The 8,890-nt window shown below is 42.1% G+C and overlaps 1 protein-coding gene across 3 annotated transcripts in view; it reads left to right on the top strand.

Annotated features, from left to right (window-relative positions):
* The first annotated feature begins 5,434 nt into the window (after nt 1–5,434).
* The window catches only part of kdf1b (keratinocyte differentiation factor 1b), a 4,842-nt gene continuing 1,386 nt past the window's right edge, over nt 5,435–8,890 (top strand). Inside the window, exons 1-3 of one of the 3 annotated variants that reach the window (XM_032535836.1) lie at nt 5,435–5,481; nt 6,481–7,430; nt 8,189–8,275. In XM_032535836.1, coding sequence (XP_032391727.1) covers nt 6,500–7,430; nt 8,189–8,275 — 1,018 coding nt within the window. In that variant the 5' untranslated portion in view covers nt 5,435–5,481; nt 6,481–6,499. Of the gene's footprint in view, nt 5,652–6,480; nt 7,431–8,188; nt 8,276–8,890 lie in introns of all 3 variants that reach the window. The other 2 variants (XM_032535834.1, XM_032535835.1) reach the window with 2 other exon arrangements.

Here is an 8,890-nt window from a genome sequence, read left to right as displayed (position 1 = left end):
TTTTCTCTGCACTACCTACATTGTACATTTTTTTTTAATTTTTGACTTTTGATATTTTGTATTCTTGTCTTATATTTTTGTGTCAACACATTGCTTCAATCTTATTGCACAGGTACTGTGTACTTGTGCATAGTGACAATAAAGGCATTCTATTCTATCTAAATACTTTGGCAACATTTGACAAGTCGCGGAGTTATCAACAACAGCCTTTTATAAGGGGGTGTTGTGCCGAGTGCTGCCTGTTTGCAGATTACTGCATAGCCTACAGCTTGCGGGAGCGCGCACAGTTAAAGTGAAAACCTGGCCTACCAGACACTGCAAAGCAAGCAGAGCACAAAAAATGATTATAAAGTCTCCCAAGAGAGTTTAGAGACGGTCGGCACATGGGCTAGGCTACGCAAGTTACGTAAACCCGCAAATTACCCACGGAAGGGCCCGCCTTCCCCTGGGTTAATTCAATTCAATTCAATTTTATTTATATTGTCAAATCATAACAAAAATGATCTCAAGACACTTTACAGATAGAGTAGGTCTAGACCACATTCTATAATTTATAAAGACCCAACAATTCTAGTAATTCTCCCAAGTGCAAGCATTTAGTGCGACTTCCTTTTAGGGAGAAACCTGGGACAGACCCAGGATCTTGGTAGGTGTCTGACGATGCCGGTTGGGGGTGTGATGAACAATGGCAGTAACAGTCACATTAAAGATAATGGAATTATGACTAGAAATAGTAGTTCATGGTGTAGCTGGGCGCTGCAGGGCACCACAGGGTGTAGCAGGCGAAGCAGGACGTAGCAGGGCACTGCCGAGCATAGCAGGGTGAAGCAGGGCATAGAAGGGCATAGCAGGGTGTAGCAGGGCACTGCAGGGCATAGCAGGGTGTAGCAGGGTATAGAAGGGCATAGCAGGGCGTAGTAGGGCACTGCAGGGCATAGCAGGGTGAAGCAGGGCATAGAAGGGCATAGCAGGGTGTAGCAGGGCACTGCAGGGCATAGCAGGGTGTAGCAGGGTATAGAAGGGCATAGCAGGGTGTAGCAGGGCACTGCAGGGCATAGCAGGGTATAGAAGGGCATAGCAGGGTGTAGCAGGGTATAGAAGGGCATAGCAGGGTGTAGCAGGGTATAGAAGGGCTTAGCAGGGTGTAGCAGGCGAAGCAGGACTTAGCAGGCACTGCCGAGCATAGCAGGGCGTAGCAGGGCACTGCAGGGGCATAGCAGGGTGTAGAGGTATCGAAAGGGCATAGCAGGGTGTAGCAGGGTATAGAAGGGCATAGCAGGGTGCGAAGAACTCCGTGGAATAAGCTCCCCAGAGCTAGGTTAGTTACAAGCATTTCTGAGACATGGATGCACACAGATGGAAAGGAAGAGGAGAGAGGAGCTCAGTGTGTCAAAGGGAGGAAGGCCCCCATCAGTCTATGTACTACAACAGCATAATTTAGAGCTGGTGCAAGGCAGACCTGATCCAGTTCTATAAGGGTGGGTAGATGAGTCTGACGACTATGAAGGGAAGCAGGTGAAAAGAAGGGGGGCTGTGTCCGCGGCTCAAAGTGTGTTTCTTCCCCCCGCCGGCCCTTGATGCCGGCTGATGAAGAGCTCCTCCTGGGAGATACATTCTAAAAATAAATAAAAATAGAACTTGGGTTGGGACATGCCACAGCTTTCTATTAGCCAGAGAAATGAATAGACTCCTTTAGTATGGTTAGAATTATTGATGACTGCTATAGCCTACATTAAATTAATTTCCAAATGCTCATATTATCAGAATCACAATAGTTTTACAAGAAAATTATGCTTTTACACTTTTATATTTTTCACAAACTTTGCAATTGAGGGTCCATGTTCCTAGAATGATGACTAACTGGTTAAATAGCAAAGCAACCAACTAAAACTGTGACGCAGCTGCAATTTACTCTTTTTTACCTACTTAGAAAAATCAATGTTACACTTTAAATTATTTTGTGATGCAGGATGTAGGCACAATTATAAGCACAGTATATAAATCATAACATGGGACCGTATATCACGTCTTTTCTTTTTATTCTTTGTTGAGGGGAGGGTCATGCAATTTCTTTTTAGTCTGTATTATCTTTTTGTGCAGCACTTTGGAAATCTTGTGTTTGTTAAAATCGTGCTATATAAATAAAGTGGATTGGATTGAATTTGTTATTACCCAAATGTGCCTGTTGAATGGTCTTTGTCGTGGTGAATTGTTCTCAGATTGAACAGATCCAACAGCCACGGAGGCCCCGCTGGAGTGAATCTTACGCAGAGATAAAAAACATTCCTTGTCCAGGCAGAGATGGCATTCTGGGAGGTTTATTAATCCAATATCTCGGCAAGCAAACATTTCACAGAAGGAGCAATGGCGTTTCTAGGCTCTGGTAAAAAACCATCAGCCCTCCCCGGTGTCTGCCTCCCACACACCTGTTCACCCATAAACGTAGACTACACCTGGTGGATAAGGCTGCCTGGTACCTTCAAAACAAAAGCACTAACAGATACTTAAAATAACCCAAATAAAATACTAATGATAAACAAATGTATAGCTGTATGATTCAAGCAAAACTGAAATTAAATACATAAATGTGACAAAACAATGAATACTTCCAACAATAACAAAATAGTGAATAGCTCCAACAGACTTAATGTTTTATTCTTGTATTTCATGGGACTACTAGTTTACAAGAGTACTAACTTAGTATTTATAATGCAGTAGTACAGGAAGTGTGTATTTAGTTTCCATGCTTATTGTGTTTCCACAAAAATGTTAGTGAGTAAATCTAGGGAAATTGCCCCATAACAGTGGAGAGTGATGTGTAAGATGAGAAAGCAGAGGTTAAAGGGTACATGTCCTTTTTTTGCCAAGTGCAACCCAGAACTGAAGGCATCACTATAATTGTTCCCCAATCATTTTGGAGGGTCATAGAAAAATGTCTTACTGGCAAAGGGAGGGTCAAGTCTTTTTTAACTGAAGACTCCAAAACTCCTCCGGCAGCCCCTTACATAAAAAACAAACAGTCCGTAGAGATGAGGCCAAGATGAGGATGATAATATTCATCAATACATACCACTAATAGTTGTATTTCTCATTCTAAAGATGTTGCCCAAATCTATACATTGTTAAAAAAAACGGTCTTCATGTGTTTTATTTCTGTACAAATAAACCTGCTCCGGTTCAAGATAAAAGTGCTTAAATGCATTTTTTAGGCATTCATTGTATATGCTGCTGGAATAGGGAGAAGAGACCATGCAGGCATACGGGTAAAACATAATCAAAAAAGGAAAATAGACTGAAAATAGATCTGTCAAACACCGGCTGTGAGCTGCTCTATCCTGGGACTTCATGACATCATGACAGAATGAATAAAAGACAGGATGAGAATGCAGGATGCCCCATAGAAGGCAAATCCACTTCTGCGGAATACCGCAACCACTTTCTCTCTGGATACCTGCGAGTCAAATGGTTCTAGCAGCACATATTTTGATCTGCTTTCAGTTCAGATCAGTCACTTTATTATTCCAAATAGGAAGCTTGATGTGCAGTCAGAAGTTAAAGATCAAAAGAAACACATTCCACACAACATACAAATAGACAAGACAACAATACAAAGACATGAGTACAAAAAGGCTTCCTGCATGCAATACACACAACACAATTTATCACCAACGGAGCAATCGCAAAACAAAAAATTCTACATTCGATGTGCAAATTAAGCCCAGTTTTTGCACATGGGATGAGTCTTTACTCGTATTTCTCTGGAACCCGGGGTACTCTAAATCTGCGACCTGAAGAGAGTGTTACGAACTCAGAGTGAAGGGGGTAGCTGGTGCAGTCTGATAGGGACCGGGCCTTGTAAAGTACTTGCTGGTCAAAGATAGCCATCAAAGGACAATGAAAGGACTTATAAAATACGGACATAATTGTCCTATCTATATTAAAAGTGTTTAACTTCCTGAGGAAGTAGAAACGTTGCTGTCCCTTCTTACAGACTGCATCACAATTGACATCAAACTCCGGGTTTTTAATCAATGAGGGTTCCCAGATATTTATACTGTTCAACAAACTCAATTCCAGAAAAGGATACTTTCCTAAAATCAACCACCATATCCTTGGTTTTTGTCACACCATTGGACCAACTCGTCTACCACTGGCCCCTGCTCAAATTCATCACGGCACAGGCTGACGATGACCGTGTCATCAGCAAACTTCAGAATGTGCCTGTCCCTGTGCTGGCTTCTACAGGCATTGGTGTAAATAATGTACAGCAGTGGGGACAGGACACAGCCATGAGGAGAGACAGTGGAAGAGGAGCGCTGTTCTGACAGAAAGCCATTCACTTTAACCCCCTGAGACCTGTGCCAGTGCACCTCCCGGGCACTGCCAAGGTGCTCTTGAGCAAGGCACTGAACCCCCAACTGCTCGGGGCGCCTTTCCATGGGCAGCCCCCTCACTCTGACATCTCTCCATTAGTGCATGCATAGGTCTTTAGCATGTGTGTGTAATTCAGGCCTGTGTGTAATGTGGGTAATAACAACAGAGTGTAAAGTGTAGTTTCCCCTTGTGGGATTAATAAAGTATACTAAAAAATTAAAATAATAAAAAAAATAAAAATGTTAAAAAATCTCCAATCCAGCCGACATATACTACATCAAAGATTAAAATAGGTACACTGTTTTCAAGCTAAAATATGTGGCTGGATAAGTATTAAAAGCTGATGGAAACTTTATAAATAAAAGTCTGACATGGGTGCCAGAACCTTCCGGGTGCTTATACAGAAAGGTAAGTAAAGTGATTGAGGCATCTTCTAACCCCCATGACCTATATGCATGGGGTCCTTATTTTAGAATAACACTTTAGCGCATGCCTGAAATGCTTGAAACACATTGATAAATTGTAAATTGCGCTACACATCAGAAACATTGAGAGATTAATTATCAAACGTGCAAATTTCAGACCAATCACAGGCTATTAAAGAAACGTTACTATAGATTCAAAACGTTCAGTAACTACACACTTGTTATCATTTGTCATCACTGATGAACACGCCAAAGAAGACTATATCATTTTTAAACATTAATTTGCCTTAGAAATCATTAAAATGTCAATTACTAGCTTTCGCTTTTGCTGCCGCGATGGGTATGCTGTCGTATCATATCTCATTTTATTATGCTATTCTTGGAAGGAAGTCAGAATTTGGTAGGCCTATGACACCGGAAAAATTGTCAAAATAAAAGTCCAAGTTTTGGAGGGTTATGTTATGAAAATGTTGTTTATGTTGGCGACCTTCTCGGCTAATTGCTAATTGATGTAATTACCTTCAGAGTGTGTTATTAATATTTTTAATACGTAGCCTAAAATGCATGATTCTAAGGTAAAATTACAGTGGTAATTTAACTTGCGATATATTTTTGAAGTCCTAACCGGAAGTCCTACCTCTTGTTGTGGCTACCTGGTGCTTTCCTCTACCTTGACGTTCAGGTACGAACCTGGTCGAAACTTTACCGAAACGGACATTTTTCAGCAGAGTTGGTTTATGGGACATTCAAAATGCCTTAAAAAGTGAAATTTTGAATGTTAGGTGGCGGAGACAACATTAATTCGGGAGTCAATTGCTAGACGCACCGTGTATACTGTGAGTAATGTTTACTGTAAGTCCTCTAATGGAGGAAAGAGCCGCGATAACAAGTCGCCATGAAAGTGAAAATAATTTAGCTAAAGGGTTTGTGGCTGTGTCGGACGGTAACGTGTAGCTTAATAGTAATGGAAATAAATATAGGGGAAAAACTACAAAATATAATTAACTTCTCACTTTTTTTTGTTCATTAGCTATGGCTAATATCTGTCATTACTTTAAACTATGTTCACTACTGTAAAGCATGACGTTAGGTCACGGAACGCCATTTGTGAATACGGCAATTTAAAGCTTATGTTTTCAATGAATATGAATACCCGGTAAAACAAAACCGAAGATAACTTCAGATTCATTGATAGGCTACTTAATCTTGAACTCGGCATTCATGATGTAACCTATCTCTTATCTCACAAAAAAAATGCGTTTTTACATAGCTTTGCCCCAATAATAATTCAGTGTGTTGAGTCAGCGTCACAGTGTTAACACAGGAGATGGCTACTTTTGCATGCAGCAGTTCGCTTGTGGATGAATATAATTTTGTTTATCTAATCATATAATATTTTTGTCTTCATTGCAATGACAAATTTGAGTCAAATTTAATATAAGAGCTGCTTGTTAATTGTCCGTGACTGTGTGCTCACACACACACACCTTCATAGAACCAATTGGGTTACTTTACCTGCCACCTGGGGATACTAGTTTCACACTTGTCTTGAAGAGAGACGCCCTCAGGTGGCTTCACGTGATTATAGGTTTTGCAAGCTTTGATATCTTGTTTAGTGATGCAATTTCAACACCATTTAGTTAGACCTCGATTGACCTAATTTTCTCTCTTACTTGTCCAGATCTTGGAGGCAGTAAGTCATGTCCAACGGCAGCCCTGGCAGTCTGAGACAAAGCTCAGGGCCCGCCAGCTCCAGGTATGGACGCAGCTGGAGTAGCAGCCAGGGGGTGTCCTACGAGGAGCGCTGTGTGGACCCAGTGGAAGACAGGCTCCCCACTCCAGAGCCAAAGACAGTCCACAAAGCTCACCTGAAAGATGCTAATGGAAAGGTGTCAGAAACCATCGGCTTCATTCCAGGCTCAGTTGAGCCTCCCTCTGCGACACAAACCTGCAATCCCTGCGCTCCTCCGGGTAGCTGTAGGACCTTTGTGTGCAGCGTGCTCACCTGCGGCCTGTATAGGGTCTGTCAGCGTTCCGTCCTCGCTCCATGCCTGGCGCCAAACGAGAGCTCCCCAGACGAACCAGAGAAGGTGAGCCTCAGATCCGTGAACCCAGGAGACAACAAAGAAGAGGACGGCACAGACTGGCCATGGGACGTTCGCATCGCCGGAGTCAAAGTCGACAGTCTGGGAGAGGATTTAGATGTTGAAACCAAATCTCCATCGTATGTGCCTCCGCGTGGTGGTCACACACAGCCCAGGCACGCTTCCCTGCATGAGTCTATGGGGATTGACGACGTGGAGGATGGCGAGGAGGACGTGGATTCTCTGATTACTAAGAAGCTGCTGGAGCTCTACTCTGAGTATCAGATCGAAGAGTTGGCCCGGTGCACCTCGGACTCTGTGTTTCTGAGAAAGAGCAAGGCCATCAACCAGCTCATCAACTCACTGGCAGAGGAGCACAATATAGGCGAGCGAGATGCCGAGTGCCGACTCGTGCGCGGCATCATCCGCATCAGCACCCGGAAGAGCGCAAAGAGGAGGCCGCACATCTCCAGGATGGAGAGGACGCTGTCGGACAGCGGGAATGAGACAATGAGGGGGAGCGATTCCTTTACGTTCAGCAACAACAGTGAGTTACAGTTCTTCACATCTTAAATCCAAGAAAACATCAGCGCTGCCTCTGAAACGTCTGTGATTACATTACTGCCGTCAAGTAATTCAATTCAATATCATATATAGTGTCAAATCACAACAGGAGTTATCTCAGTCAGAGGAAGAGAAGTCTAGACCACACTCTGTAATTTACGAAGATCAATATGGAGAAAATCAAATAGCACAATTTTTTTGACTAAATACCTCGATATCGATACCGCAACGATAGTGTAACCACTGGTTCTTTCACAAAATATTTACACAATGAGATTTTTGATAAATAATCATCAGTCATGTGGATGTAATGACTAAGTGGGTAAAGGCCAATAAAAGAACAGTTACAACAGTCTGGTAAGTTCAGAAAATGACATCACTTGTAATGCAGCCTTTAAAACCAGGAAAAGACAACACTTATGCCATATTACAATATGCAAAATCTAAAACAATATCTAGTCTCATATCACAATATCAATATAATATCGATACAGTATATTGCCCAAAACTAATCCAAAATTAATTTCAATTACCCATGAGCAAGCATTTGGTGTGACAGTGGCGAGGAAAAACTTTTTTACAGGCAGAAACCTCGGACAGACCCAGGCTCTAGCTGCCTCTGCTGATTGGGACACAGAGTCACTGATACAGTTATATAGAAATAGGATTCATAATAATTATAGCAGTTGGTACCTTTATATTACAAGTAACTATTACTCTCTTTTACTCTGTTATTTCCAGATGACTCCAAATCAAATCCAAACATCCAAATATCTGAACTGACCTCCTCTGACAAGTGTGCCAGAGAGATGTGGAGGACCAATGGAGGTAAGAAATCTGTCTTTATTTTGTTATTACACGTTATACTGTTACATTCATACTTCATTCTGTTTTTAATGACAACAGGATGTAGCTTTAATAGTGAGTAATTTACCTTTTCTCAGTAGTTGGGTTGTTGGCTTTGTTTTGTTTATACAACTTGTCTGTTATAACAGTCAGAGGTGAAGCCCGTCACGCATGAACTGTATGGGCCATCAGTGGCTGCCCACATCTCCCTGATCCAGCTGATACCAGTTTGTTTCTATCAGAGAACACCGGTTTGTAGGGCGGGGCGATATGCTTTTGTCTAGATTCTATTTGACATGGGTGCCGATTTAATTTGTATTGTGATTTTCATATATTGCAAGTCGGCTCGTAAAATTAAATGAGAGTCAAAGTCATTAAAAAAAACGTGAACAGGGTGAATCGAGATCGCGATTTTGTAACGTTCGTGCAGACCTACACCCGGAGCTGACTGAAAGTCAGCTGGAGGCCCCTTGGGGACTTGATGAATTGTTGGGACTGTAGGGAACACACCCAGTAAAGGTGCACTATGAGTTCCTGCATGCTCACTTCTGTTGACATTCCAAGTAAATTTCAAACTAAACAGAGCAAGCTCACCCC

The sequence above is a fragment of the Etheostoma spectabile genome, chromosome 14, assembly GCF_008692095.1.
Source record: "Etheostoma spectabile isolate EspeVRDwgs_2016 chromosome 14, UIUC_Espe_1.0, whole genome shotgun sequence".
NCBI classification, from domain to species: Eukaryota; Metazoa; Chordata; class Actinopteri; order Perciformes; family Percidae; genus Etheostoma; species Etheostoma spectabile.
This window is presented reverse-complemented; position numbering and strand designations above follow the sequence as displayed.